This window comes from Apiospora phragmitis (genome assembly GCF_038363925.1).
Source record: "Apiospora phragmitis strain CBS 135458 chromosome Unknown utg000004l:1.0-3135199.0:1.0-3139288.0, whole genome shotgun sequence".
NCBI lineage: Eukaryota > Fungi > Ascomycota > Sordariomycetes > Amphisphaeriales > Apiosporaceae > Apiospora > Apiospora phragmitis.
In genome coordinates this window covers 95,412-123,406 of record NW_027117402.1, presented here as the reverse complement: position 1 = coordinate 123,406, position 27,995 = coordinate 95,412, and the positions used below count along the sequence as shown (strand labels likewise).

The 27,995-nt window shown below is 55.7% G+C and overlaps 12 protein-coding genes across 12 annotated transcripts; 3 read left to right on the top strand and 9 right to left on the bottom strand.

The window, feature by feature from the left end:
- Positions 1-137: 137 nt before the first annotated feature.
- PG994_003210 (uncharacterized protein) lies at positions 138-1,820 on the bottom strand (the record flags this gene model as incomplete). Its single annotated transcript, XM_066854619.1, has 6 exons — positions 138-568; positions 714-769; positions 832-949; positions 1,019-1,388; positions 1,457-1,480; positions 1,581-1,820. The coding sequence occupies 6 exons, from the start codon at positions 1,818-1,820 to the stop codon at positions 138-140; spliced, it is 1,239 nt and encodes a 412-aa protein (XP_066718897.1).
- Positions 1,821-4,153: 2,333 nt separating this feature from the next.
- PG994_003209 (Di-copper centre-containing protein) lies at positions 4,154-5,710 on the top strand (the record flags this gene model as incomplete). Its single annotated transcript, XM_066854618.1, has 5 exons — positions 4,154-4,446; positions 4,565-4,727; positions 4,797-5,348; positions 5,446-5,526; positions 5,555-5,710. 5 exons carry the CDS (start codon positions 4,154-4,156, stop codon positions 5,708-5,710), a joined length of 1,245 nt encoding a protein of 414 aa, XP_066718896.1.
- An 891-nt stretch (positions 5,711-6,601) lies between these two features.
- PG994_003208 (uncharacterized protein) lies at positions 6,602-9,552 on the bottom strand (the record flags this gene model as incomplete). Its single annotated transcript, XM_066854617.1, has 7 exons — positions 6,602-7,111; positions 7,243-7,482; positions 7,768-8,119; positions 8,270-8,658; positions 8,893-8,992; positions 9,060-9,291; positions 9,351-9,552. The coding sequence occupies 7 exons, from the start codon at positions 9,550-9,552 to the stop codon at positions 6,602-6,604; spliced, it is 2,025 nt and encodes a 674-aa protein (XP_066718895.1).
- Positions 9,553-9,607: 55 nt separating this feature from the next.
- On the bottom strand, positions 9,608-10,845 carry PG994_003207 (family 3 carbohydrate esterase; the record flags this gene model as incomplete). Its single annotated transcript, XM_066854616.1, has 3 exons — positions 9,608-9,772; positions 10,178-10,302; positions 10,395-10,845. 3 exons carry the CDS (start codon positions 10,843-10,845, stop codon positions 9,608-9,610), a joined length of 741 nt encoding a protein of 246 aa, XP_066718894.1.
- An 8-nt stretch (positions 10,846-10,853) lies between these two features.
- On the bottom strand, positions 10,854-11,506 carry PG994_003206 (uncharacterized protein; the record flags this gene model as incomplete). The annotated part of the gene is made up of 2 exons (XM_066854615.1): positions 10,854-11,265; positions 11,499-11,506. 2 exons carry the CDS (start codon positions 11,504-11,506, stop codon positions 10,854-10,856), a joined length of 420 nt encoding a protein of 139 aa, XP_066718893.1.
- A 1,693-nt stretch (positions 11,507-13,199) lies between these two features.
- Positions 13,200-14,149, bottom strand: PG994_003205 (acid protease; the record flags this gene model as incomplete). The annotated part of the gene is made up of 3 exons (XM_066854614.1): positions 13,200-13,240; positions 13,300-13,758; positions 13,978-14,149. 3 exons carry the CDS (start codon positions 14,147-14,149, stop codon positions 13,200-13,202), a joined length of 672 nt encoding a protein of 223 aa, XP_066718892.1.
- Positions 14,150-14,269: 120 nt separating this feature from the next.
- On the bottom strand, positions 14,270-16,199 carry PG994_003204 (cellulose-binding protein; the record flags this gene model as incomplete). Its single annotated transcript, XM_066854613.1, has 3 exons — positions 15,754-16,199; positions 15,093-15,485; positions 14,270-14,413 (listed from the first exon to the last, which is right to left on the bottom strand). The coding sequence occupies exons 1-3, from the start codon at positions 16,117-16,119 to the stop codon at positions 14,270-14,272; spliced, it is 903 nt and encodes a 300-aa protein (XP_066718891.1). The 5' UTR covers positions 16,120-16,199.
- Positions 16,200-17,388: 1,189 nt separating this feature from the next.
- On the bottom strand, positions 17,389-18,757 carry PG994_003203 (20S rRNA accumulation protein 4; the record flags this gene model as incomplete). The annotated part of the gene is made up of 3 exons (XM_066854612.1): positions 17,389-17,979; positions 18,033-18,548; positions 18,629-18,757. 3 exons carry the CDS (start codon positions 18,755-18,757, stop codon positions 17,389-17,391), a joined length of 1,236 nt encoding a protein of 411 aa, XP_066718890.1.
- Positions 18,758-20,200: 1,443 nt separating this feature from the next.
- Positions 20,201-22,666, top strand: PG994_003202 (uncharacterized protein; the record flags this gene model as incomplete). The annotated part of the gene is made up of 8 exons (XM_066854611.1): positions 20,201-20,466; positions 20,547-20,703; positions 20,768-20,999; positions 21,147-21,261; positions 21,331-21,394; positions 21,424-21,660; positions 21,684-22,376; positions 22,514-22,666. 8 exons carry the CDS (start codon positions 20,201-20,203, stop codon positions 22,664-22,666), a joined length of 1,917 nt encoding a protein of 638 aa, XP_066718889.1.
- Positions 22,667-23,573: 907 nt separating this feature from the next.
- On the bottom strand, positions 23,574-24,378 carry PG994_003201 (2OG-Fe(II) oxygenase superfamily protein; the record flags this gene model as incomplete). The annotated part of the gene is made up of 2 exons (XM_066854610.1): positions 23,574-23,991; positions 24,029-24,378. 2 exons carry the CDS (start codon positions 24,376-24,378, stop codon positions 23,574-23,576), a joined length of 768 nt encoding a protein of 255 aa, XP_066718888.1.
- Positions 24,379-26,887: 2,509 nt separating this feature from the next.
- Positions 26,888-27,139, bottom strand: PG994_003200 (uncharacterized protein; the record flags this gene model as incomplete). Its single annotated transcript, XM_066854609.1, has 2 exons — positions 26,888-26,946; positions 26,998-27,139. The coding sequence occupies 2 exons, from the start codon at positions 27,137-27,139 to the stop codon at positions 26,888-26,890; spliced, it is 201 nt and encodes a 66-aa protein (XP_066718887.1).
- An 86-nt stretch (positions 27,140-27,225) lies between these two features.
- On the top strand, positions 27,226-27,493 carry PG994_003199 (uncharacterized protein; the record flags this gene model as incomplete). Its single annotated transcript, XM_066854608.1, has 2 exons — positions 27,226-27,290; positions 27,364-27,493. The coding sequence occupies 2 exons, from the start codon at positions 27,226-27,228 to the stop codon at positions 27,491-27,493; spliced, it is 195 nt and encodes a 64-aa protein (XP_066718886.1).
- Positions 27,494-27,995: the final 502 nt, after the last annotated feature.

Genomic DNA, 27,995 nt, shown 5'->3' with positions numbered 1-27,995 from the left:
TATATATATTCGCGGGGGGAAAGATGGGTATCGTTACGCAATGATAGCAGCACCAGCAGCAGCACCAGCAGCAGTAGTAGTAGTAGCACCAGCAAGCAAGCAGGCTCCACCCGCCGCTCACCTAACTACCTACCTACTCACACCCGCATGCGGGGGCTGGTAGGGGACCACCACGACGAATCGGCCCTGTGCGACGTGTCGACGGTGACGGTGGTGACTTTGGTGGTGGCCGTGCGCGAGGCCTCCTTGGTCAGGGCCAGCTCGTCCTCACCGCCGCCTCCCGTGTTACTACTACCCCTCTTACTGCTGCTGTGCATCATCACCCGGCCGCTGCTGCTGGCCCGTCCGATCTTGGACTGGTTCTGTGGCTGGAACTGGCGGGAGCCGTGGCTGCCGCCGCCGCCTTTCTGGCTGCTGCTGCCGTACGGCTTCATCTTGTAGGACCGGTCCGTCTGGTTGGCGAGGAGCCCTTGCTGCTGCGGCCGTAGCGCTGCGTCGTGGTCTCGAGGATGCGCTTGAACAGGGGCTTCAGGCACGGCAGGCAGGCCGCGATGATGCCGGTGTTGCACTCGGTCCTGGCGTTGGTTAGGTTAGCCCGTGTGTCACTCACAGCAAAAAGCTATTCAAAATCGGTAGGAGGGGAAGGGGAGTGGGAAGAGGGGATTCTTACGAGATCCAAATGGTGAGGTCGGTCGAGTCCCAGAGGAAGTCACCCGTCTTGCCGTAGTTGGAGATGAAGAACGACTTGACGATGGCGGCCGCGACGGCACTGGAAATACGGGGTGGAGTCAGATGACAAGAGACAGAGAATGTGTGTTGGTGGTGACTTACAACACACCCAGTCCCATAATACAGATCAAGGATGCCTTGGTGCGCAAGTTGATCTGCACATTCCAGAGCATTGGTATAGGAAGAACGGCAAAGAACATATCAGTGAGGATATTGACGACTTTGGGTTTCGTAGTTGTTAGATACCGGACTTTCTGATAATAGGTAAGTAAGCATGTATACTACTCACTGGAGTTGGCGTAGCTGAGCGTCTGGAGCGTCTGCCTGGACCAGCAGGTGGTCTGGACCGTCGGGTCCCAGAGGATGGCCAGGTTGGTGCACTGCAGCAGCAGCGTGACGAAGCACATCATGGTGTAGGCCATGGTGAAGAGCATGACGCCCTGGAGGACGCGCCGGTAGCCCTTGTTGGGCGCGATGCGCAGCAGGAACAGGCCGATGGACATCTTGACGGCCGGGATCGCCCACAGGTAGACGACCTGCGAAACGAAGTTGATCTTGAGGCCCATGCTGGCCGCGTCCGGCCGCAGGTGCGCGATGTGGCGGCCCGCCCCGTAGACGACCTGGGGGATGACCACTCCTAGACCAGCCAGGGAGAGAGTCTGATGGGTTGGGCGAGTCCCGTTAGAACTAATACCTTTTTGGCAGTTCGTGTAAGATCAGAACTTACCATCGCTATAATCATGGCATAATCCTGTTGGTTGTTCCATGGTCAGTGACTTAGATTACGGCCCGTCATGATATAAGTAAACCTTGACGAGGTAGGCAAGGTTAGATAGATTCATTGGACGTACATCAGATCCCATCTTGTGTACCATGGTCAGGCGCACCCAGAGACGGGCGCACACGGTGATGAAAGCCATGCTCGTCGTAGCGATGACGGCGCCGAGGATCTCATCGCCCCTGTACTCGTCGGGGAGCCCAGCCCCGGGGAGCGGTGGCGGTGATGTCGCGGACATTTTCGGGCCTTGCTTGCCGTGGTGCGATATTGATGTGGTCCAAGTAGCCGTCGTCGTCGTCGTCTGGTTAAGCATCTAGGCGCGGGATGAGATCTAGGTGGACGATCTGGTGCAGTAGACCCCTCACGTCATTACTGGAGGCGGAGAATGAGGAAGGGGGGAGAGGTGGCAGGAAGATAGTGGGCACGGGCACATGCACACTTACACACGGACGATGCGAGGATAGCTATGGGTCCCCCTCGGGGATTATATGATTTACACATCTTTCCCGTCCTTCCTTTCCTTCCTCTATCCTCTCCACCCTCTTGGCTATCTTCTCGTGCCTGAACCCCAGCAGCCTTCTAAGACCATGGTTTCTCTCTCTTACCTGTAAATAGACTAAACTCACGTTGTTTGTTTCCGGTGTCTTCATTCTCCTTGGTAATGGGCTGCCATAAAACGGTGTCGACACCGCCCCCCATGTTTCACGTTTGGCACTCATTCACGATGATGGGTTAGTCCTTGTCAGTGGCCAGTGTCAATACCGGCTGACGCCTTGGTACATATGCCATCGCTGTCCTCGTTACGAAACAAGGGGCAGACGGGGTCGCAATGCAAACCGACTGGAGCGTTATATCCAGGGACTCACACTCTTGTTCAGGAACTTGACTGCTACATCAGGTAAGACCGTTCAGGTTACATGCTTGATCATCCAAGATCAGGTAAGATCAGGCTATTCTCGTCCACGAGATGCTACCTTGGCATGAACAACGGTGATGCTAATTAGGGGGAACGACGCGACGACATCGTTAGACCCAGCTGGGACTAGTATCACCCGCCTAAGTTTGTCTGGCTCGATGCAGAGTGTGTCTGTAACAGTGTCCCCCATTCTGGAGCGAAGTGGCATATGCCCACTTGCTTGACTCGTCCGAACATGTTGATCGGGAAAAAAAGTGCCTTACTAAGGATCAAGCTTACTAGGTTAGTGCTTCGTCCTATGCAAGTATCACCTTCTATTTTACTTCTCGAAAACTGCCGCCTGGTCTCGGCACTTTCGCCCGGATGGTCACGCTTGAGCCCTACCGCGCCGGTATCCCTGTGAGGAGAGAGCGAAAGCCCCCTCGAGTGGTTGGAGGATTGGGGAGATGGCGACATACATACCTAAGTGCCGTGCATAGTCGTATTAGCCCAGTGCCTAGGTTATCTGGCCATGGATGAGTCGGCGCAAAACACCTGATCTTGTCTTGCCATCATCATCCACCGACGATCACCGATGTCACCCAGAGTCATGAAAGTGAAAACAGATGAACCAGTGTTTGTAAGGCGATGCTGCATAGGATTTTCCGTTCGGCAGTATTTTCTACGATGGCCCAGATGATCTGGCTAATTGGTTCGATTGCGTAGTAGTCAACACCCCCCCCCCTTTGAATGCCACCTTGACTAATACATAAGACCAACGGCGGGCAATCGGCACATTGTAACTTTAGAGAAGGGAACAACCTTATTGCCCGATCGTCCATCGCGCGAAGTCTGCAGTAGGGAAAACAGAATGGAAAATCACCCAGCGAAGCTTGTTGCGCGGTTTCAAGGCAATCGGGACTCGACTCGCCAGAGGGAACGTGGAATTGGCAAGGATGCCGCTGCTCTTGCCGAGAGGTGCGGCGGCCGTGGAAAACTCACGGGACCCGAACGAAACCTTGAGACTTTGAAGAGAAGGCCGCATCGGTCGTATTTATGTAAGTCTTGTATATACTACGTACATGGCATGGTATGTACGGCATATGCGCCAACCCCAGACGCCGCTATACTTGTTTGCTACCATGGCCCCGACGTCGATAGCTGGGTGCGATGCGAGATAGGGGGGGGGGGAGGCCGTGCTTGTTGGTACCCACGATCAAGAATACCGGAAGGCGGGGAGAGTAGCAGCACTAACAGCTCCAGGACCCTGGATGATTGAGATTGATCTGACTGGGGGGTCGCGATGAGACCAGATCAAAAACCAAGATGATGACAGGGGGGGCAGAAGATCCACCGGAATCTCTAGAGTTCTAGAGCTAGAGCTAGCGATTTGGTCAGGTTTCAATGTCCCGGGAGGGTGTTGGGAATCCACATCGTCCAACGGCTGACGGACGGAAAGGGAAGGACGGGCTCCTTAGCGGGAGCCGTAGTCAGTATCAGAGAAGCCCGGTGCCAATGCATTGTGTTAAGCATGATGCGACGGATCTGGGATGGGGTTGGGAAGAAGGGCTTTGGTGGTATATATGTCCTATGTACCAGAGACCAACCCTCATCGAGTTGCTCAATCATGATTATAATCCATGGACCCCCCGTTCATCTATCCTTCCTCTTCCTGTCGTTTCTGAAACCCTCGTCCCAAGTCTTTTCCTTGCTACACTTGCCAGTAAGGGGGATTCTCCTTCGTCACTATCATGCATTTCCCGCTGGCCTCGACGGCCCTCCTCATCGGGACGGCTCTGGCAGCCTTGACGCTGGACCTCAACAACGGTGATGCTTTGGCCCAATTCAATATTCTCGTCGGCAAGGCTCAAGCAAGCCAGGCCGCCATCTTGGATGCGAATGCTAAACGGACTCCTCCTCCTCTGCCGTCGCCGCCCCCGCCGCCTCAGGCAGGACCTAAGGCCCCTCTTGGCAACAACTCAACTGCACCTCCTTCATCATCCGGACGATGCACCAAAGAGAAGCTGACCGTTCGTAAGCCTTGGTGAGTAGCCTATACGCAGATATGGGGGTCTCCGTTTCCCCCCCCCCCCCTTTGGCTCCAAGCTCTCCTCATTCAGGGACATCACGGGGGACTAATGCTTCTTGTCTGTACGTACTAGGGGGTCGCTGAGCACGACGGAACGCAAGGCATATACCGATGCCGTCCTGTGCCTGCAAAAGCTGCCGGCCCGGACGCCCAAGAGTCTGGTCCCCGGCGCGCGGACGCGGTTTGACGACTTCTTGGCATCCCACATCAACCAGACTCAGACGATCCATTACACAGTATGACTTCCCAAGTCCAAGCAGTAACAAAGTATAACTCACTAACCCCTTTCTTTTTATATCGAACAGGGCACTTTCATGGCCTGGCATCGTTGGTTCACCTTCCAGTTCGAGCAGGCCCTGAAGAACGAGTGCGGCTACAAGGGCGCCCAGCCGTACTGGAACTGGGCGCTCTACGCCGACGACCCGGTCTCGTCGCCCATCTTCGACGGCAGCGCCTTCAGCATGTCGGGTGACGGCGCGCCCGTCCCGAACAAGGGCCCCATCACGCTGCTCCTGGGCAACTTTGCCCCCGTGGTCCTGCCGCCGGGCAACGGCGGCGGCTGCGTCCAGACGGGCCCCTTCAAGGATATGGTGGTCAACCTGGGGCCCGTCGCGCTGCCCCTTAACAACGGCACCGTCCTGACCGGCACGGGGCTCGAGCACAACCCGCGCTGCCTCAAGCGCGACATCTCGGCCGGCGTCAACAAGGCTTTCGCCAACGATACCTCCATCATGCAGCTCATCGTCAATAACGACAACGTCGCCGACTTCCAGATGGTAATGCAGGGTGTCCCGGGCTCGGGCAGCATCGGCGTGCACGGGGGTGGACACTACACCATTGGTGGAGACCCTGCCGGCGTAAGTCCCCCTCGCCCCCCACCCCTTTCATCTCGCCCCTTTCCCTCTCCGTATGGACATTATGAGATGACATACTAACGACATCGGCGTCAATCAGGACACCTTCACGTCCCCTGGAGACCCAGTGTTCTATCTCCATCACGGCATGATCGATCTGGTGTGGTGGGTGTGGCAGATGGTGGATTTCCCCGGGGCGGCGGGACCAGGTTGCGGGCACCAACACGTTCCTGAACCAGCCCCCCTCGGCCAACACGACGCTCGACGACGTTATCGACCTGTTCTACGCCGGCGGCGGGCCCATCACCATGCGCGAGCTGACCAGCATCCACGACGGGCCCTTCTGCTACACCTACAGCTTGTAAGGGAGCGCTCCCCAACCCCTTCCAGTGCAGTTGTGTCTTTCTTCCCCCACTTCTGCTCCTTCTCTTCTCTTCTTAATCATTTCTTTTTTAATGAGTATACCTTTTTTCGCCTATGCATATAGAGGCTCCGGCTCCGACTTAGGTTCAGCTGTCGAACATGTCGTCACGGCCCAGCAGCCTCGTTCCGCTGTACTATCAACGAAAACGATAGACTTTTTTCTTCTCCCTCTTGTAATTCTTCTTCTACCTCTTCTTCGCACATAGCCTGATTATAAGATACCCTGTCTTTCGAGCGAGTACCTAAATAGAAACAGGCATGCTATCAACTTCTTTATTTTTACTTCATGCTTGCCTTGATTGACTTAACTTCAATCCGCTATCGCCCGGCGGCGTGTGTAGTCCCTTCTCCGGACATGTTGCGCTTACAGCACAGAACCCGGCTCTGGAGTTCCCCTCATCATTTTACATTCCAAGTATGTTAGCACCAGGTTCCGCGGCCTACGAATGCCAAGTTGCGACAACAGCTACGGCGCAGCCCTGTTCCAGTTCCTCGCGTCGTGTAAAGCCATTCCAGACGACGTCAGCCAACTCTCCAAGTCAGCGGCGGGCATGTCCATTTCCACGCGCCTTCCGCATGTCCGGCTCATACAAACACGCCATCCCTGACTCGAGATCAGTCAAGATTATATTGATTTTTCGGACATATGTTCAATCATACATATGAGACTGTGTATACAACATGATAGTGCCACCAAAAGAGCAAAAAAAAAAAAAAAAAAAAAAAGCCCCCTCGAAGATAAAAGGGCGATAGCGCACCATCCGTCAATAAGAAAGTAGGTCATTCATTGATCGGTCAACGACTTGTGCTTGTGCAACACTCGGCTAGCAAAGTCAGAAAGGGGAAAACACCTTTGGAGCTGTACCAAAGAAGGTTGAAGAAGGCGAAAGCAACGGTTCCAATAGGCCCGCATCATGGCTTGGGTCCTGCATACTCTCTAATCTTGTCCCAGATGAGGTTGACCTGGGCAAGTGGCCCACGGACTTGGGATGCGTCCCTTTCTTGAAGGAGCTGGGGAGCACGTTGGCCTCGAGCTCCTCGGCCCGCACCAGGATGCAGAGTATGCCCAGGACGCCGGGGCCATTCACGTCGCACGTCTCGCCGAAGGCCACGAGCTCGTACTCCTCATCATAGTCCTCGGGGTTGATGTCCAGCTCGCCCTGGTCGGGGCAGTCCTCCTCATTGGGGTCATCCTCGCACTCACCCCCGCCCTCGCCCTCGCCCTCGGCGCGCTGGCGATCGGGTCCGCAGGGCTCCAGGAACCGGCCCCGCGACCAGGTCCCGAACGGATCGCCGGGCTCGTAGTGGCGGTGGCCCTCGAACAGGGCATCGGCGTTGATGAACTAAAGAGGCGAGAGGATCCCCAGAGTCAGTAAGTGCCGGATTGTCTCACGAGGGTGGGTTGAACTGGATGGTTCAACGGGGCCGGGCGAAGGAAAGAAAGATGCGCTCTTCAGTACCACTCACCGTGTACGACTGTGAAGTTCGCATCCCGGGGCGGGACGTCAGGGTTACCTCTGTCATGCGGGTAGCTCGTCCACTCTTGCACGAAATCGACGGCCTCTTTGACGATGTTGTTGAGCCGGTCGACCAGGTCGTTCAGGCGCTTCCGGTGCGCTTTGCCGTCGTCGCCTCCTAGCTTCCTTGTGACCGGGATTTTGGGTAGGCCGTGGATTTTGCACTTGTCCGTTTCGGCGTTGAAAAACTTCTCGTACTGGCAGCATTATTTTTCCTTGTCAGTGACGCTCCTCATTCCAGATGTTGGTAGTAAGGGGCGCCAAGGATTTACCCCTGTCACAAATCAAAGTCGTGCCAGACCTTATTTCCGCAACCCTTAGTCGCTTTTCTCGGATCCTCTGGGCACGTTTCCCTGTCTAGCATCCGGGTCGCTTTCCACAGGGTGCTGCGCAAGTTGTCCCTCAGCTCCACGCTGTCCATTATGGCTTCAGCCGTCTTAATGGCGTCTTCGCTCCAGTTAGGGATATCGACGTGAATGCACCACGCGGCAATCCTGCTGAACTTGACGTCGTTGCCACTGAAGGAGAAAGAATCCCAGCCGACCCTGTAGATCTCGAGGGCCCAACGTCGAGGGGTACCATTGAGGCTGCTGGTTCTTCTCGCTTTTCTCGCTGTAAAAATGCTCAATGACGGCGCCCGTGCAGGCAATGCAATGCAAATCCGTGCCCACCATGTTGTCTCGTGCCAGGTACTGAGCATACGCACCTCTGTACTTGCTGCACTTCCCGTCCGGGTCGTAGTTGTCATGGATACTTGCTCCCTTGGTTCCGCCTCTGGCGCCAATGCCGGCAGCGTAGGAGTCACCCAGAGAGAAAAAGTTGGGTCGGTCCCAGCTGAACCAGTCTTGTAGCCCCAAGTGTCAGTCTTCACACATGCGATAGACAGCATTAACACCGACAGATCATGCTCGGCAGAAAGAGAGAGAGAGAGAGAGAGAGAGAGAGAGAGAGAGAGAGAGGGAGAGGGAGAGGGAGAGCACTTACGGAACTCGGACCCGGCGACTCTTGGCAGGTGGGGTTGACGATGGCACCATCGTCGCCCTCGGCATCCGCGCGACCGCGACCGCGACCGCCGTCACCATCACATCGGTTGAACCACGTGCCGAGGATGGCGTGGTTGTCGGCCCGCCCGTCGCCGTCCAAGTTCGGGTAGTAGACTCAGGTGTCGGCCACGTGGCCCTCGAAGAACGTGCCCTGCGGCAGCCAGTGGAAGCTCGAGCCGGAACCCCCGGGGTCGGGGCCCCCGGGGACTCGCCGTTGTTGTACCAGACCGTACCGCTACCTGTGTACTTGTCGACCCAGATGAGGTCGGCACGGCCGTCGCCATCGACGTCGGCCCAGCGCAGGTTCGCCCGGTCGTGGTCCTCGGCGAACTTAACCCCGGCGTAGTCAATCCAGCCATTGTCGCGGTTTCAGGAACGCCTTGGTTTGCCCGTCGGGGGCGATGCCTGGTGGGTTCTGTTGTCAGCTGGAATGGAATATATCTGGTGTGGTGTTGGTCGGATACAAGGACGATATGTCTCGTTGTGCACGCAAGTCAACCATATTAGCTAGTACTCACAGAGATAGTCGGTGCGCCCGTCGCCGTCCAGGTCGGCAAAACGTACGGGGATATCATGGATTCCCGGGCCACTTTGATGGGGGCAGGTTAAAGCCCGATTCGGGTCTTCAAGTTGGAACCATTCCCATCTGCCAGCAAGGGCATACCTACAGTGCGCTTTGTTTCAGTGTTGTTTTTCTTTGTAGCGAAGCACGTCTTCAGGGGTATGTTTACTGGTTGATCCAGACGTGCTGAACTCTATTGCCCGAACTTTCATCGACATGAATGATGTCGCAAACACCGTCACCGTCCCAGCCGGCCAAGTGGAGGGTTTTCCGATCCAGAAGTACACCTTGCGGATACAAAGTCATCTGGCCGGTGAAAAGTGCCCAGACGTAGTCCATACGCCCGTCCGAGTGGCCAATCATGTTGCAGTACTTGTCACCGTCGGCTGTGCCATGATTTACTGGTTAGTCAAAGCACCGATAAGGCACAGGTGGAAAGGATCCTGGTTGATCGACTTACCCTCGAGCTGCGTAGCACCACCTCCGGTGCTTTTCCACACGCGCATCCGGAAACGATGGTTCCCGTTTTCAAGTCGCTCGTGCTCCATGACGAGTAGGGGTCGCACCCCAATGGAGTCAAGCCGTCCTCCGCCGTTGACGATACGGCCAAAATGGATGCGATTCCTCAGTCCACCTGGCGTCAAAGTCAGCATACCATACATTTTCTGGGCAGGCTCTGGGGGTGGTCTGGAGGGCACTCACTAGACGCGAAACCTCCTATGCCTCCATGGGTCCATGATTCGTCAGGCGCATCTCGGTTATGTGTCTGGCGCCAGGCGCGGCGTTGAGACCGTCGTCATCGCGTCCCTGGGCGCAGCTGCGCGAGTTGGTCCATGTGGTAGTTCGAACATCGTCGGCAACCCAAAACCAGTCGTTCCGACCCTAAGAATCGACGTTAGCTTTGATCGATCCTGTATCTGAGAGAGGGTTATGGCACTAACATCTCCGTTTGTGTCCAAATCGTACGCCCCTGATATCATTCATCCCCTTTCCGGTGAACCGTGTGCCCAGAGGCTGCCAGAACTTGGGGTAATCGTCTGCCAAATCCCATGGGAAAGCCTGTTAGCCAATAAATTTATCAAAGGAAGGGAAACGGGGATACAAGGCACTAATGAAGTAACTCTGCAAATGGCCTTTTCCACGTCGGGGGCGGACAGTCCGGTTTCACGTACCAACCTAGCCATTGCGCCAGCACTTTATGTCGCCGTTATCCTGGATGATGCAGTAGTCTGTTCGTCCATCGCCGTCGATGTCCGCCAGCCGGACGCGTGCTTGCGGCCAACCTACATTCTGCTTGATCTTGCCGAGCGACGTGAAGGTCGGCCACCGGTCGTCCGTGCCGTCGCCGTTGTTAATAGACGCATACAAATCGCCGTTGGGGGAAATGCAGCAAAAGTCATCCAGGCCGTCACCTGTAGGTAGTAGGGCGCCCAGACTTAGCAACAACAAGAGTAATAAAGGCGCCTCGACAGCGTGTCCGCCCTCGCCGAGTGGAGTGACTCACCGTTGAGATCGACCCAGTGCACGCATCGAGGGACGCAGTAGCTCGGCGTCGGCATGTCGCCGAGCTCCCGGAAGTAATTGGAGCCGGAGCCGGTCGCCGCCACGTTTTTCCACACGGCGTATGTGATGGGGTCGTCTTCGGTCGCCCGGAACCACCCGAGGAAGTCGTCGCGCTCAGGCTGGAATAGGCGCGCAAAGAACCACTGGTCCCGGTCCCAGTCGCTGTCCTGTTCCCAGACGACGCCAATCTCATTCGAGGCATGCATATAGATACCGTCGCCGATGCCGGACCCTTTCTGCGTCAGGCTGCCGGCGTAGACCTCGTGGCCCTCGTCGATGCCGCAGGTGCCCGTGCCGCCGCCGCCGCCGCCCTCAACCTCACCATCGCCCCAGGAAACGTGGTCCTTGATGAAGCCTGAGAACCAGGCCCCGTGGATGGCAAAGTACCACATGCGCGCCATCATAGCGTAGCCGTGGTCGTCCGGGTGACGCCGTCCGGGCCGATGCCGTTGTCCGTCGTCATCCACTCCATGGGTGCCCAGACGATGGGGCGCCCCTGCTGCTGCAGCCCGTCGACGAACGTGGCGTACTGGCCGTTGATGGCGTCGCGCCGGGGTTGGCACACAGGGTTCGTGGTCGCGAGCACGCTCGAGAGCACAATGCCTGTGTCGCCCATGTCGGGCGCGTTCCAGAGGTCGTTGATCATGGCGCCCATGCACTCGCCAATTTGGTCGACGGCGTTGTTTTCAGCGTTGTAGTCGTTGGTGCCAGCGTTGATGAGGACAACTTTGGGCTTGTACACGTAGGTGTTCTTGATTCGCTGATGAACCTGCGTCACAATGTCGCCTCTGACGCCTTCATGGTCCAATTTGCTAGTGTGTCAGTAAGGGTCCGCCGAAGCCTTGAATCAGGCGGGACTGGGAGGTTTCATTACATGATCTTGCATTGCCCCATCAGACTTGGTGCCCACCATGTTGACATTCCATCCCTCAAAGCGGAGCTGATCCCGTAGTGGCTTGCGATAACTATTCAACGCCGTGTCAGTCATCCTCTGCGCCGAAGTGGGTTCGCCGGGCGGCTTGTCGGCACGGGTCCGGCCACTTACCCGTTCATGTTGCTGGATTTCTCGCCTCTGGTGATAGAAGCTCCAAGTGGTAGGATCCTTAAGTCAGGTCTGGAAATACCTTGTGATTGCCTCTTGTGTAATTTATTGGAAAGGCCTGGTGGCGGCACCTCGAAAGGCTCAATATCTGAGAAAATTGAAAATTCCAAGGCCAACATTATCCAGCCTGACTGGCGAGGCTAGGGTAAAAAGGGGGCCCATAAAAACACAAGCCAGGTCACTAATGGCCAAAAGGCCATTCGAACAAGTCCGAAGGGCAACAACATCTTGAGCAAGGAGGACATCGTGCTGAGACTGTGGAGATGTGTTCTAAGAGCATAAAGTCGACGGGCTTACCTATCCCCTTATATATTGGTCGTTAGTATACTCGCTCTCTCTGTCCCACCGGCAGCGATACATTGATACACCGGCGCTTGTGATCCTTCGAGCATGTCCCTCATAAAAATGTGATCATGTACATCTACACACATCATAGCCTGAACCGACACCTTCCAATACACAGCAAGATGATTTCGAACCACATAGAGCGTCCGGCTAACGGCACACAACTTTTGGGCTTTGAGATCTAGATCATACCAAATTAGGCAGGTTTTGACATGTTGGAACTTAACGAACGTTGTTAGGTCCTCGACATGCTGTGATCCTGCAACATTGTGTGGGAGTCGGAACAACTTTCATGTCATCTCCTGATCCTTCGCTTAGTATGCTCTCTAAGTGAGTGAGGTATATCAACTTGGTATTGATCTCCGGCGGAGCACCCCCATCGCCCTTTGGGGATAGAGCTGGTAGGCATATGGGCCAGCCTGTGATTGTGAGGTTTCGATGAGCGCTTCAAGAGCCAAATACTGCTCTTTCGCCACTTCGACCTGCTATATGATAGTCAGCCTTGCTGTGACGGCAAGGGCTAAGAAGAAGCTCGTTGCCACCGGCTGACGTACGGAAGAACACCTTGTGAGATCAAATCCCACCTCCATTCCAATTCCCCTTTTTGGCCCCCTTTTTTGGGAGCGGGGGAGCGGCTGTAGCAACTGATCTCCAAACCTTTTGTGGTTCTACCACTCACCCGCCGACCATCCCCCCTTTGCCGTTCAATCGCCGACTTGCCTAACTTGGCGCTCGCCCAATCTTATCGACACCAGTGGAACGGTAAACGGATAAGTGATAGTGATCAGGCTGCGTTCAGGATGTCACTCTCCCATTGTGAGCTCAAGTCGGATACAGGTTGGCTGCAGCAAGGGTAGGAAAGGAAGGACTTCGGACGCAATTGGGCGGGAGAAGGACCCCAATCGTATTTGTGGTTGGGTCGACAAAGGCAATAGATTGTCTGGACGAAGATATACCAGGATAAAATGTGAATGTGGGTTTAATGGCACATCACGGCATGGTACTTTCTAGTCTTACGGTCAAGAGGAGACGACTCATTGATCTTACATGCATGACGTCGAACCTGTCAACGTGGAAGAATTATGGCATTAAGCGGTGATGTCTACTGCTGAGACTCTCTTGGTACAATCATGGAGTATTGTGGTCCTGAATGTAGTAGACACCGAGTATATGCTCAACAGTTTTGCCCTCTCCATGCTCGATCGGCAAGCTACCTTGAACTTCTCGGGCCGAGCTCACATGGGATCTACCTCAGCTCAGTGTCGTACCCGGCGCCACTTTCTCGTCATATAGGCCTTATCAGCTCTGGAAACCAGCGTTCGGAGAAAGAGAGAGAGAGTCTGTGTGTTGGGGTGGGGGTTCGAGATACCAAAGGTGTGTATGTGTGGGACGGACTCACGTCGGACTTCCATGTTATCCAAGTCGTATACGCTGTAATACGCATTCAGAAAGGGCGTCCCCAACACCACGGTGTCGCTAGGGATTGTATACCCCTCCTCAGTAAATGTGGCGGTTCGGAGTATGTTGAATGTACATTGCTCTTCGCCTTGGGTAACCAACGGGTAGGCGTACTGCGACGGCGTGACAGCAAATTCCCGGCCGGCGAGCTCGAAGACGAGATCCGGCAGGTATCTTCTCGCCGCGCAGTTGATGGTGCACAAGATCCCCCAGGTGCATTGTTTCCCCGCCCATACGGGGAGCGAGCGGTGGACCTCGCCGGCCAAGCTGTCGGGGAGTCCGATATACCAGGAGGTGGAGAAGACGGCGATGGTGGAGGAGTTGAAGCGATGGTGGATTGGGTGGGTGCGGTTGTCCCACCTCATCGATTGCACAACTACGGCCCATATCCTGTCATCGTCTCGGATTAGGGGAGTGGGGTGAAATCGTCGTCTTGGTACCGAGGGTTGATACCCCTGAAACTTAGCTCCCCTGTCATCAACATGTTAGTATTCCGCACCAGATGTGGCAGGATGAAGATGCGTGTTTGGAAACATCGAGATCGAGAGCTTGGTTTACTCGGTGTGAACCGAAAAGAGACAGGGAAAAGAATCCTAATGAAAATATTCCATCATCTCACCCATTTTCGGGCCCACCTCGGCGAATATATTTTCGTCAGTACGCCCTACTGTACCATCCTGGTCCAGGGCGAAGGGAGATGGGTAGGAGAGGAGGAGGGTGGCTGGCGCATCCCATCGCGGACTGAGGCCCAGGCCGTCGTCGTAGTTCATCCGAAAGTCCAGGAACAACATAGCCTCGGGCTGCGCCGTCGCGACTGCCAAGAAAGGCTGCGTGGGGACCTCGAGAGGCCCCACGCGAAAGGTGTCCACGGCTGTCGGGCCGGAGAAATCGACGAGGTTCTGTGAGACGTATTACCAGCCCAGGTCGCTGGGCTCCGCGGTGGACGACTCGTTGGCGTAGTAGCGGAACATGCGGCCCAGATACGTGTACAGCTTGATCCTCGCGTTGGGGATGAACGGGGTGTCCCATACCAGATCGACGTAGAGGCGGAAGGTCTGTGGGGGCGTCCCGAGGAGGCGCTGACGACCAAGCCCAACGGACCAGGGGCATACTATACGACGGCGGATTCAGTCACTTTCTCGTCCCCCACGGACTGCCGACGCCAAGGGGGAAGGTTATCCATACCCATAAGTCTACGACACCGGCACCTTGTGTCGAAGGTGAGGAGCCAGACAGGACAGCCTGCTCGCGTCGAGCCTCGTCTCATCATCGACTTTGCTTCATTTGTCGCATATATCTGGCTTGTATTGCGATGTGGAGAGTACCGCACGATCATGTGTGATTGTAATTGAAACTTGTTGGCAGACGGACAACCTTGGAGAAAGCAGGTGCGCCCATTTTCGTTTCTGTTGCTGGTCTTTACGAGAGTGAGGGCCTTCGAGATTGGGGAGACCGGAACAGACTAGAGCACACTTATGATACGAGTCAATAAAATGATGAAGTAGCAGCTTAAGATCGACCTTCAAAACATCCAAAACATCTGTTGATGAGTCAATGCGACTAGATAATGCAGCATTCTCGGCCTGTATTATATGTGCATTTCCCTGAACACCCCGGTGTGGGCCATGGGGGTATCATCGATAACAAGGACGAGGCCGCCGGGCTAAGCTTAGGCACACTGCGAATACCACTCATTCGAGACCTTGCAAGCACCCTGCGCACAGCACGTCGCACCCGACCACCCGTTCCCCCCGCACTGCGCATGCATTGAAGCGCAATTCCCGTAGGAGCCGGAGCCCCGCCCCCGCCCCCCACCGTCGTGGTGGAAGTCCTTAAAGTAGTCGTGGTGGCCACGGGTGTACTGCCGCCACCACCACCACCGCGGACAGCCTGGATGGCCTGGAGGAGCTTGGGCCCGACCTGCTGCGCGATGAACTGGTCGCCCAGGTCGTTGGGGTGCACGCCGTCCTGCTGCAGCATGGCGTTGGTGAAGCCGGCGGCGCGCGAGCAGTCGGCGACGGCGACGGGGCTGGCCGCGGTGCTGTGCTGCGACGCCCAGGCCGGGATGGCGCTGTTGACGGACTCGATGGTGGCGTCGCTCCAGCTCGTGGGGATCAGCTTGTCGATCTTGGAGAAGCCTTCGTTAGCGGGTTTTCTTCTTCTTCAGTTTAATTATCTCGTTGTTTGAAGACGTTCGTTTCTTTCTTCCATTTCCTTTCGTCTTCCGGCATGATTGGCCCCCCCCCCTTTATTCACCCCAAGATATCAATCATACCACATCACAAATAACAACTACCTACACCCGTGAACCATCAACTCGGTCACCCTGCGCCGCCGCTTGTTGAATGTCTCCATTTGGGCAATGAGCTAGGAAGAAGAAAAAAAAAAGACATACAATGACCTTGACATTAGGGTTCACACTCCGCGTCGCGCTGAGTATGGTCGTGTACGCATCGAGGATGGCCTGGACGCCGCGCTTCCCGATGTTGACGTCGTTGGTCCCGAGCATGAACTGCAGGATGTCGGGTTTTGTTGATTGAACCCAGCCTGCGATGTTGTTCCGGGCGATGTCGTAGGCCTGCCAGCCCGAGTGGCCCTCGTGGTCCGGGTCGAACCCGGCCGGCGGCGCGCCGCACTCTGGACCGAGCCCGCTCGCGCTGCCCACGAAGTCGACACTACCAGAAAGTCCTGCCGAGGAAAGCTGCGACCACACTTTCGGGCGCCAGCAGGTGATTTGCGTGATGGAGTCGCCTAGCAGCATGACTTTGACTTTGCCGCTGCTCTGCGCCGTCGCGGTGGGGGTGAGAGGAGGCCGAGGGCCAGGGCGGTAAGAGTGGTGAACTGCATTGTCGCTTCAGGACGGGGATGGGAGGGGGGGGGGGCCTTGTGGTCGTTGCGGCTAGAATCCAGAAACACAGTAGAAGAACGGGAATGACTTTGGCAACAGATGGCAGGGCACACTTCCGAGTTGGTGTGTTCACTCAAAGCAATGGGAGCGGCACGCGAGTCTCCCAATGCCCCCCTTTTAAAGAGCCGACTATATGGCGCGGCTGGGATATCCCACCACTCTCCATCATAACCATGAGCCAGCATCAAAGCCAAGATCGGTATACTAGTGCGCGGTAGTCTCTTAGAAAAGCCCGTGGACGACAGCGCCGTGGGTTCACTAGCGGACGGCCGTGGTCGCTCCCGGACATGCCGGATTCGGCAACGTTCCATGTGTACCATCTCCAATTGGACCCGAAAATAGCCTAGTGAATTGTTCGTATGACAGCTAGCCCCATGGCAGAAGATACCAAGACGGTCTCTTGCCGACAGCGCGGGGGAGTTGCCGCAAGGGGGCGTAGACAGTTCGCCCTGTCAAGAAATCGGGTGATTGGTGGAAAAGAGTAGCTCCAATACGTTCTCTTCCCAGCCCGGTCAATAGGACGATGCTCGACCCACACATAGCCTTACTTTTAACACCCTCATGAACGACCTGATGTGGTAAGTAGGTAGGTAAGTTAAAAACCAGCCACGGGACCGATTGCTCGAGGACGTTATAGCAGTCTTTCATACATCTAAGTTAGATCAATAATCCTCCTCCTTAGGTAGGACCCTAGCTTCATCGATCGTAGTATCCTCCAGCCCAGCAAGTCTTAGAAATACCCAGATTTGCCGTGGCCTGATATGTGACTATCAATTGAGTGTTGCTCCCGTTCAGCGAAGACTATGTGACCCAACCGTCCCTCATCGGCTGGGTTGCATTAGTTTGGCAGACAATCGCAACTTGCTTCGTGGAAACTGGAAGTCGGATACATAAACTCTGGGACATGCTGAACGATTGCGAGGTTTTTGGGTGTACTTTTTTGATTTTCATGTAAAGAGCAGCTGCTCGAGCTATCTGTGACATGTCTACATATCCCATTTAGTAGTAGCCTGTCGTTCCACGGCTACTTCCAGGTTATGCATTGCCTTCAGTCGCCTCATGCTCCATAGTACATGCAAATCGTTCGTTCATTCATTCCATGTTTTGTGTCTTTGATCATCATCATCGCCGCATCGTCAGCTCCTCCCACTGCACGCCCGCCCATTCCTCCACGTAGCCCACCTCCCCCTCGCCGACCCCGCGCGCCTGGCAGTCGGCGTCGCACACGCCGACGATGACGGTGCCCCAGTCCATGCCCTCGAGCCCGAGCTCCTCGGCCTCGAGCTCGGCGATGGCGTGGGGCGTCATCTGCACCTCAAAGACCCGCGCGCCGCCGCAGTTGCCGCACCGCGACATGGACCGGCCCGTGCTCAGGTTCTGCCCGACCGCGTCCGTCTTGGAGTAGAGCAGCGGCTGCCCGCGGAACTCGTAGCGGATCACCTGCTCCGGGTTCTGCGCCAGGCGGTCCGCGAACTTCTGGAAGTCGGCGTCCATGCTCGATTCGAAGACGTCCTTGTCCTCCTTTCCGCCGCCACCACCGGCCGCTGAAGACGAAGGGTCATCCATGTCCATCTGCACGGCCTGGGGCACGGGAGCCGGTCTGGGATCTAACGTCTCATATTCGGGATCCGGCAAGTACGACACGGGGTAAGGCGCGGGCATGTCCTTCTCAGCGGGCCAGGGCTCCGCAGGTTCGGGGGGGTCGGCCTTGGCCTGGGGGTGGTTGAGGGAGGCGTCTCGGCGAAAGTCTGGGGTAGCGAGCTGACGGCCTCCTCGATCTTCTCTTTGGTCGTGGCCTCTTCTTCTTCTTCGGGCTTGGAGTCTGCTGGCTTGAATTCGGCGGCCGGCGCAGGCTTGCTGAATGGGTTCGCGGAGGAAGCAAAGGGGTTGCTGAGGGCCGCGGCGGAGGAGCTTCCTGTGGCGAATGGATTGGCCGAACCCATAGATGATCCAATCGGCTTGGCACCGAAAAGGGTCTCTCCCAGATTGGTGGAGATGGGCTTGGGCTCAGGTTTGGCGGCTGGTGCCGACTTCTTCTCCTCCTTCTTGGCCGCGACCACTTTGGAGCCTGGCGCGATCCGGACGGCGCGCAGCACACGTATGTTGCCGTCTTTCCGTCTGCAGGTCTTTTTCCTGCATGCGAACACGTAAAGTCGTCGTTCGTGGCCGGGGAATTGATCGGGCAGTCCGCCGTTCAGTTGGAGGATAAGCACCATCATATCCTTGCAGACTTTGCATCGGGCAAGCGCAGCCGACGGGGGCGATGAAGGGTCTAGCCATTCCTATATATGTTTGAAGCAAAGAGGTATCAGATGCTGGACCGAAGAAGCGAATGAATTGGTTGGGATTGAGTAGCACTTACAGGGCGCCCTCCCAGGCGGCTGATGGTGTCATCGTCGGGATCTTGGGAAGCGTAGCCCAGCAAGACGTTGGTCTCGGTGTATTCTTCTTCTTCTTCGCCCCCAGATGAATCGCTGTCGTAAGGCGCCATGATGTATATATAGGTATGGCCGGATCACTGAACCGCCTCATCAACTTCTTTGCGACGATGGCCTCGGAATGCGGGACAGGACCAGTAATTTTTTGTTCTTATCGTGGATGGCGGGGAGGGGTACATCCAGTTGCTGCTTATCGGATTTCTTGGGTAAGAGGTTAGGCAGGCTCCCAGGCGCTTGTGCCTGAACTGACCAACCTAAGGGAACAGGGATGCCCAGTAGGATGTCTCCCAGTCTGCCATGCCTTTCACTGTGTCAAACATCTGGGCAGTCGCACTTGCATCACCGAGCACAGAACAGCAAGCTGTGACTGGAATTCCCTCCCAGCTGTATGATGCATATGGCCTGAACCGCGAGCCTTTATCTACATGACTTGCAACTCTCCATAACTGGGTTCTCGTCGGCATGGGTTATCAACTCCGCTTGTTGACACAACCTTCGCTGTACGATGAGCCGTTTGTTTACATAGTACCAGCGCCACCTATGCGGGATGGACGCAGCAAGCAGGTTATTTCCCGTGCCGTGGCTGAAAACGTTCCGGCTTAATTGTGACAGCACATTCTGGACATTATATCGAACGTTAATCAACCCTGGCCCCAGTTGTCGACACAACCGAGTAACGTCGATGGCGGATTATCAGCAGGAGGGCCAACCCAATCCCGGGACTTCTCTCCAAGTACCTACATTTCCATGCTCGTCCCCAGGCACCGAGATGAGAACAATTTCAATTCCGAACCTAAGGACACGATGTAGCAGGCATTCGCTTCCAGGATCCCAAGAAAAGAAGTGCGATCAAGCTTCCTGCCCAGAAATATTGGCCTCTAGTGGAAGCTTGATAGCAACCGATGTAACCAATCGAGAAATGAGAAGTGACCCGGCCGATGAGCCTACGGGGCTGCGGCGGACCAGGATTCAGGGGTGTTGGACGAGCACGATGGCGATCCGTAAGATTGTTTATGCCGTTTACTGATAAGCTAGTCCGGATGCGGGAGCTCACCCTTCCGCTCGCCATATATGATATCGGTTGCGCAGAGAGCCGTGCATTGGCGCGTCGTCTTGGATTTGACTGCATGTTCTAATCATGTACTAGGCTGGGCATTAGTAGCGATCAGGAAGGTGCATAACTGCCCCGGACTGGACATGGCATTGATAGGCTCCTCTCCCCCTGTTGCGGCTTTTGATGACCGCTGCAATCTGCATGGGATATGGCTTGCCCTGCCTTGCTTCCGGTAGAGGGTCTGGCAAACAGACGATATGCACTTCGCTTGCAGTGCCAGGTCGCGACCAATTATCCCGAGCAGATGTCGGGTGCCGGCGACCACTTCATAAGGGCAGCCATGGCCGGCGAGAGTCGACAGGATGGAGTCAGCTTGCCTTTCCTCTCTCACTCCTCCTCCTCTGCTTGTCTTCTGCCAGGTGTCCATTGATCAGTCGCCGCCATGCTCATCCAATCTCTGGTGACTGCCCTCGCCACCGGTCTCATCCTTGAGACCGTGGCCAACCCAGTAGTGGTACAGCGTCGAAGCCCACCGTCGCTGAAGAAGCGCGAGGTCCCCGCCACGCACAATCTCCACGAGCGCCACGTTCCTCGGCTGGGCCAGCACTGGACCAAGAGAGCCAAGGTGCATTCTCGCGCCATCCTGCCGATGAGGATCGGATTGAAGCAGAGCAACCTGGACGCTGGACATGATAGGCTGATGGACATGTGAGCGAACACACTACTAACCTCTTGTCCGCCCAATCTCAGTCCAATCATAACTAACACAAGATTCCCCTCACCAAAAGTTCGAATCCCCAATCTGCCAACTACGGGAAGCACATGAGTTCCGAGGAAGTCATCAACTTCTTCGCCCCGCAGCAGTCGACGGCCGATGCTGTGACCGACTGGGTGGTCGCCTCGGGCATCTCCCGGGATCGCGTGACCCAGTCTGCCAACAAGCAGGTGAGTGGCTACCCTTTCGGTCTGTTTGGCATCTTCCGCTCGTACTCATGCTGATCCTCTGTAGTGGATCCAGTTTGATGCCACCACAGCAGAGGCGGAGAACTTGCTCTACGCCGAGTTCCATGTCTGGCAGCATCCAGATGGCTCTCATGACATCTCTACCGAGGCGTACCACGTACCCTCTCATGTGCAAGAGCACGTCGACTACGTGACTCCCGGCACCCGGCTCCGAACGCGCTCGATGGGCGGTAAGGATAGCAAGAGGAAGCGAGGTCTCAAGAATGGCGACATCATTCGTCCTGCAATTACGAAGCTCCCAGGCTTCCCCACCTAACTCCACTACCTGTGACACCTATGTCACGGCCGAATGCACAAGGGGTGAGTCCTTTCAGCCCCCCTTCCGAGAACTCGGGTGCCAATGACAATACTTACGAAATGCGCAGTTCAATACAAGTTGCCCAATGGAACAACGTCTTATCCCGGAAACGAGCTGGGCATATTCGAGAGCCTGGATGATCATTACAGCCGGGCTGACCTAGACGTCTTCTTCTCGACACTGTACCCGTATGGCTTGCGCGACCTACTCATCATCATCCCCCGCTCTTGTTGACTAACACTTCTTGGTAGATACATGAATATACCCAAGGGAACCTACCCCGAGGAGAGACTCGTCGACGGGGCGGTGGGCGCCGTCGAGGAACCTTCCCCTACCCCATCGAGGCCGGTTCCGAGTCGGCCCTGGACTTCGACTCCGCCTGGCCCCTCATCTGGCCGCAGAAGACGGTCCTGTACCAGGTCGACGACGAGTACTACGAGCACTCGGGCAACTTCTCCGGCTTCTGGAACACCTTCCTCGACGCCATCGACGGCAGTTACTGCACGAACAGCGCCTTCGGCGAGACGGGCGACTGCACCGAGCCCCGGTGCCGCGACCCGTCCTACCCGGACCCCAACCGGGCGGGTACACGGGCTCGCTGCAGTGCGGCGTCTACGAGCCGACCAACGTGGTTTCCATCTCGTACGGGGGCACCGAGTGGGGCTTTCCCGATTACTACATGCAACGCCAGTGCCGCGAGTGGATGAAGCTGGCGCTGCAGGGCACCACGACCGTCATCTCGTCGGGCGACGACGGCGTCGGCGCCCTGACGGCCTGCCCCCTCGGCGGCGCGGACAACTCGACGACCCTGTTCGGCCCGGACTTCGCCTCGACGTGCCCGTACGTCCTCTCCGTCGGCAGTACCGAGTGGGACCGCCACGTCAACGCGACCGCCCCGAAACCGGGCGAGCGGCTGCGCGAGGTCGCCACGGCGCGCTTCGCCAGCGGCGGCGGGTTCAGCAACGTCTTCGCCGCGCCCGCCTACCAGAAGCGCGCCGTCGACCGCTACGTCGACACCGTCGGGCCCACCCTGCCGTTCGTGCCCTACAGCGAGTTCCCGCGGGACGGCGACTTCGCCAACATCACGCGCGGCCGCGGCGTCTACAACCGGCTGGGCCGCGCGTACCCGGACGTCGCCGCCGTCGGCGACCGCCAGGTCGTCTACGCCGGCGGGAGCTGGTGGCTCATCGGCGGCACGTCGCTGTCGGCGCCCGTGTGGGGCGCGGTGCTGACGCTGGTCAACGAGGAGCGGCTGCGGGCGGGAAAGAACACGGTGGGCTTCATCAACCCTATCCTGGTAAGTTAAGTCGGCTGTGGTTTTCTTTTTAATGTCTTTCATTCGAAAGCTGCATGTGGTCTGAATTGAGCCGATCAGTAAATGGAACAAGCCGACGACAGAAGAGGATTGAAGCTGACCCAACGCGATGATTCTAGTACCAACACCCCGAGGTTTTCTTCGACGTCACGGCAGGCAGCAACCCCGGGTGTGGCACGACTGGCTTTACGGCGGCAAAGGGGTGGGATCCCGTCACGGGTCTGGGATCGCCCAACTTCCCCGAGCTTCTCGAGCTGCTCATGAGCATATGAGCACTGGCATGATACTGGCATGATGATGCATGATGCGGATTGACCACATGTTACGGAAAAGGCCTATGGCCCCTCAAGGACTTCGTTACAACGTTCGAACGACTTCATTCACATGGCCACGATGCGCCCAAGGTGACTCATCGATAAAAGCATGATAGCAAGGGGATACCTTATCACTTATACTTGTTAGAATCTAATTAATATATCTATTGTCATGTATAGCCAATGGTTGTTCTTCATCTATGTCGCATCTAGGGACCGCGCGAAGCACCACTTTTCCATGCATTGATTGATTTCGGGGCCAACAGTAATGACTCCACTAACGCCATCGACGTCGACGACAGCAACAGAGCCAAGAAAACCCAAGAACTTATTCATACATGAGGATACTGTCCAGAGGAGATGAGCCCCCGCCTCCATACTCGAAACGTATAAGTGCCTGCGTGTGGACGACATTGCTATGGGTGTATGAGCTGGCTGAAGCGTTCTAGAGATTCCTTGATTGCAACTTGAAAGAGATGGAGATATCTGTAGCCAAGAACTCATCCAAGGGGTGCCACAATCTCAATTGCTTGGATCCTCTTTCTCTTCTGGTCACTGACTGTGGTGTCTGATATCTGATGCTTGCGTTTCTTGGCTGGGGGATGTGGGTGGCTGGGTGTGTGAATGAAAGCTCGACTGCCTGCCTGTTAATGAAAATTGAAAGATAAAGACCGACGGATGGGCTTCGTAGCTTTCCTAAGTTGGTGGGATGGATATTCCGGGCGCAGGATATAGGTAGCATGGTACCAGACGATATGATCCATGCATGCTTGAACACAACGCTTGACATATGGGTCGCCTTACTGCCTGTGCTTTCTCGGTGGTGATTGATGAGATTCGTTGCATGGCCGTCTCTTGTCAGTGTTCAGCTAGGTGGATGTTCCTGCGGCTTGTCCCTTTCCTGCTCCTGCTGCTGTTTCCACCGGTACTCCTTCTCGATCCCCACCCGCCGCTGCGCCGTGTCGCACAGGCGCGCGTTGCCGCACTCGCACTCGGCGGGCGTGCCCTCGTCGGCGCGCTCGCGCAGCCAGCGGTAGGTGATGCTCCAGCGGTCCCGCCGGCGGCGCACCGTGCCGTCCGGCAGGGTGTCCGTCTTGCGCTTCTTGATGCCGTGGGTCCAGTGCAGGCGCGCGTCGCCGCGCATCTCGAGGAGGCTGCGGGGGACCAAGTCGAGTTCTGCCCGCTTGTCGTCTTCTTCTTCTTCTTCTTGTTCTTCTTCTTTGGATTTTTCATCGTCTTTCCCAGTGTCCTCAGTAGCAACAGCGGCAGGGGGCCGGGCGGAACTGCATCATGACGGGGCTGCCCAGCGACAGCGAGTACAGCTCGTCGTAGGCCGAGTGGTGTCGACGTGGGGCGGGATGCCGGCGCCGGGCGGGTAGTACTGCAGGCAGACCTGGTCCGGGTCCTTGGGCCGGCCTGCTACCGTCCATCACGGTCTGGGGGATCAGGGGCCGCAGCCAGTCCGGGAAGGGCCGGAAGGGGATGGCCGGGTCCACGCCGAAGGTCTTGTAGTCGAAGGTGTAGCCGTAGTGCAGGCTGAGGCGGGTTCCCGGGGGGCGGGCAGGCCAGGCCAGCTCCTCGCGGAAGACGCGCACCAGCTCGGCCTCGTGCGCGGGCGTGACGAAGTTTTCCTGATAGAAGAGGCCGCGGGGCTCCATGGCTAGCTCCATCCTTGGAAACATTTCCTCTTTTCTCTCTCTTCTCCCCCCCCCCACGTGTTTACTTTTGGGAACCCTTCCCAAATTCGGGTTCCTCTATCTCTATCTTTCCCTCTTCCTTTTCGTCTTCTCTTCTTTTTTTCTTTTTCTTTTGGCGGCAATTTGCAAAGTGAGTGGTGAGATGATGCTGATTTTTGCGCCCGTTGAAAAAAACAGCCCACCAAAATCGAGCCACAGGCAGCGGCCGAAGTGGGGGTTTACATTTTATGGGGTACTTGGTGGTATTGGTACACCACCAGGGCCCCTAAAGCCAACCTCAATAAGTACCTACTTACTTACTTCCATGAAGTAGGTTGGCCATCTTTGATGTTCCAGCGCAAGCGACACGCAAGAGAAAGAAATTGAAATCTATCGATCGATTGACCTGCTGATTCTGGGCTGTAGCGAAAGACTCTCTTTCTCAGACTGACTCAAAATGCGCTGCTTGCCACCGTCGGCTCTTTGACCCTTTAACATGAAATACCTAGACGGTATAACTCTCTCCTCTCGGGCTGGCGGATTTCCTGCCTCCCCGCTAAGCTTGAGGGATCAACCTGGAGGAAGGTGGAGGTATGGCCGATTGAAAGAAAGAAGAAAAGAAAATGCACTGAGAAAAGAAGACCGCCGATATGGCGGGACCAAGCTGTCTCTCAAGTATGGGGGGCTAGGCTATCGAGGAATGCACTCAATGTTGGCGAAAGTTGAGCTCTTTATAGGCCAACCAGTCCCTCTCGTAGTTATCATTTTAATCCACGTCCATTCAGGTATAGAGTTAGCCAACTCTACAGAGTGCCTCCCAGCGTTGATCCTTTTATACTGTCCTTAATGGTCAACAACAGCACATCCACTCAACAAGAACGAAACGATAGCTAGGACTGACTTATCATCCGCATGTATGCTAGTGGATATGGCAGCTCACCATAATCATGGATATTAGCAAGGCTTGTATACAACGGGGCTCATTTCCTCGCCCTGGCCCCTCCTCCCTTCTCTTCCGCGTAACTCAGTAAATGGCCGGGAAGGAGCTGATGTCTCCTGCTCGTTGCATGCAAAACCTGTTTATTATTCCCGAGAGCGGGCCTGGTGGGAAGGTCTAGGCCCTTAAGGTATAGATATGGAAGCTTACATTGTGGAGCTCCGACTTCCCCTGATGAGCTACGCCGTAGATGCGCCGTAGCCTATATAGATCTGGCCTTAGGATTGAGTCTGAGCTTGGAATTCAGGCCTCAAATCCGGTACCGCTTGCGAGCTCCGCCTCAGGGGCTGGACTGCCTTCAGACCTTCAGACCTCGGATACCTGTTGGATCACATCCATGAGTTCTCGCACTGGAGCTACATTTAGCAATGCCCAACGCTTCTGAGGCCCTTTCAGGCTAATGAATCCCGGCAGCATCAAACTGGGATATTACGCGAAGCTGAGTGATTCCTGGAGCGAAAGCCGGCGCAGTAACTGAGTACACAAAGGCTGGTATTCTCCACGTATATCTCATCCGCCAACCCACTCAGTTACATACCATCAGCATAATAGTTCACATTACTACCCTTCACCAACATGCAGCTTTCCGCAATCATCCTTTCTGCTACCCTTTGCAGCCTGGCGTACGCTAAGTGTGGTGCTGATATTCGAGACGAACAACTGATATGCTAGTAAGCCTAGCCTTTCCTGCTTGCCCATTATCCCCTCCTGATACACGGTTATTGCTTCAATGGCGATCTGGAAGCGTATGCCCAAAGTACTAATTAATCCACGTTCTTCACAACCCCAGTGGTACCGAGTTATGGCAATGCAAGGGCGACTTCTTGGAGCTCGTCGAGAACTGCGCGGATCTCGGTAGACGGTGTGATTGTGATCGTTGTGTCTAGTGCAATCCTCTCAGCCACGATGATGGAGTAGTAATGGTTCACTAGATATAGTCGGGGCGAGCCCACCGAAGTGACAGGCGAAGGCGAATGTATTGAGGAAGGGGGAGAGCAGGCGGTCAGGCGGTTGGCGTTGGGTGCCAGCTCTATGGATAACAGACGATTTGCCCTAATCAACTCGGCTGGTGGTAGTACTTGAACTTTGTATCTCGCACAAGGTCGTGGATTCATGATACACAAACCATGATGTGATGGAGACTCCTCGGATGACTATTATCGATCCTGTAGTCACGCACCACTCCACCTGATATGAAGTTTCAAACACGTGATAGAAAACCAATCTCATTGAGAACGAGATCTAGGTATATATATATATGTGTTTCGAGGGGTTTCCAGATCCTATTTAGGCCCTCTGAAGTGGAGTGTACTACCAAGCTCTCATCCCAGAACCACAGCGATGTCCACCTGACCCTCATAGATCTATATCGAGATCGGGCTACCAGAGCCCCCAAAAATGCCCATCTTATTGCTTGTATTTGCACGATCATGTGTGCGACATTCTGCAGCGACGTGATGCTGAGGTGAGGTCAGCCCGCGTGAATGTTACATTGGTTCGGTTAAATCAACCGGGTGGGAAGACCTGCATGTCCGAAAATGTGACATGGGGGCCGCGCTCAGCCCCTGCGGGGTGTCATCAAGTTGGGGAACGTAAGATAAGCCAGCCTTACGGACGTTTCTTCTTCTTCTTCTTCTTCTTCTTCTTCTTCTTCTTCTTCTTCTTCTTCTTCTTCTTCTCCTCGTCTTCTCCTCTTTTCCAAACTTCTAGGTTACCAGCTCCTCGGAAGGAAGAACCCTCATTCAGTCCTGATACCATCTTAGGATATCGACCGGTTTATCCCAATTTTGGCTGTTGATATGCGGTTCGTCGCGATCCTTCTCTCCATCGCGCTATGCGTGATCATGGCGCACGCCGATGCCGGCGAATGCAAAGGCGACAAGCACCAAGATGGCGACGTCTTCTGCGGGTCAGTCACTTTCCTGCGCTACTTACTTCAGCGGCACAGCAATCCCACTGACACATTGGTTCTACCCCTGCAGGAACAATAAGATCGCTTTCCAATGCAGCGCCGGGGTCCTGTCGGTCAAGGATCGCTGCGCAGACAGAACGGTGTGCAAGGATGAAGGGCCACGAGATAACGGGAGCCGTTACGGAGCCACCTGTGGCTGAGAAAAGTTCAGTTGACAGTCAATCGATGGAGGCAAGACACCATATCGATATTGGGATACTTGGGGACACGGTTCTATTTTCACGGAAACACCGGGGCCAGAGTGAAATATGCCCCTGATTCACGGCGACAGTTGGAGGTGTTGCTTTATGTCAATTATGACGGTAATATCAAGCCATCGCAAGGTCATTCTCGCGTTACGCCCGATGTCTTCACGTCTTTCGGGGTGACTCCCATCGAACCCCTCTGGTTACCAAATCCGTCATGTCATCCAGACTGAGGAGCCTGGCTCCAGAATAGAGATTGAGAATGGGATTGACCAAGCCAGGCTTTGGAACTGACGAAAGCATGCCGCAATTGGGAAGTTTGAATCTATGAGGTGAGTCTGTGACTGGCTGGCTGCATCCACTGACGCATTCGGCTTGGCAGGAACGCAACAGTTGGTGCGCAAGTCCCCGACTCGGATATGTCCTGTTGACTTGGACTCAACCCCCAAAGGGATGT